Source organism: Penaeus monodon, chromosome 22, assembly GCF_015228065.2.
Source record: "Penaeus monodon isolate SGIC_2016 chromosome 22, NSTDA_Pmon_1, whole genome shotgun sequence".
NCBI classification, from domain to species: domain Eukaryota; kingdom Metazoa; phylum Arthropoda; class Malacostraca; order Decapoda; family Penaeidae; genus Penaeus; species Penaeus monodon.
In genome coordinates, this window is record NC_051407.1 from 792,006 (window position 1) to 793,029 (window position 1,024).

The 1,024-nt window shown below is 38.3% G+C and overlaps 1 protein-coding gene across 1 annotated transcript in view; it reads left to right on the top strand.

The window, feature by feature from the left end:
- LOC119586800 (differentially expressed in FDCP 8 homolog A-like) overlaps positions 1-1,024 on the top strand; it is a gene marked incomplete in the record, with an annotated part of 25,665 nt that overhangs the window by 24,214 nt on the left and 427 nt on the right. Inside the window, 2 exon segments of the mRNA XM_037935524.1 lie at positions 457-678; positions 872-1,024. Of these exon segments, the coding sequence (XP_037791452.1) occupies positions 457-678; positions 872-1,024 (375 nt within the window).

The window sequence follows — 1,024 nt, forward strand, 5'->3', positions numbered from 1 at the left end:
AGGTGTATATGATCTTCAGAGTATGGAGACATTGATTTTACATATGTGAAAATATTTCTCTCAGGGTGATACATCAAATAGTTGTTAAGCAGTGCCACAAAGTTTAGAATGGCTACTGCAAGCCATCAAGAGCGTCGAGAAGGCAGTAGGCACAAGGGAAGGGGGGAGGAGGAATTAGCAAATGGATCATTCCTACCAAACACCAATGAGAATAGGACCAGTAGCAAGCCTCTATATTATTGTGACTTTAACTAGATCTAATCTCTGTATACTCATTAGCAAGTATTACAAGTTGGCTTTAGCTCCCACGGTCTTTAGGGCTTAACCTCCCCATAACCAAACTGTATCGATAAGTGAATAATCTTTAGGTGAATACATTTACATTTTCATAGAATGTACAGGCATATACATTTTTTAAATTCTTAGTGTTACACCTATTATCTAATATTTTTACAGAAACTAAGAGAAGACTTGCTCACCATGAAACAATACCTTAGCACTTGTCGCTCTGCTCAGGAATCTCGGATACTGCGACAACTTGAAGAACGGCAGCATTTTGTGGAGAATGCACACATGTATTCCTTACAAGACTTGATAGATGTTAACTCAGGGCTGCTGGTTGACTACCTCAAGAAGATACATGGGAACTTTATGACTCATATAAAGAATGAATGCCTGGTAAGTATGGGGGTAAATATTTTTTATTATTTTGTTTAAGTGAGGTTCTGTAAAGGGTGTTTTTAATTGTAATATTAATTTGTATTGATAATGGTTTGTATATGGTTCGGGGATGATGCTAATATCTTGGGTGTATGCATGTGTGCATGTGTACTTGTATGAATATGTTACTTTGTATTATTATCCTCTGCAGGTTTGCCAAGGGAAGGGTTACATCTGTGAAATCTGTGATGTGAGTGAAATCATATTCCCCTTTGATGGTGGTGTAGTTGTGTGTGCTGGATGCTCAACAGTCCTTCACCACCTGTGTTTCACCTCAAGGAACAGCCTCTGTCCAAGGTGTGTT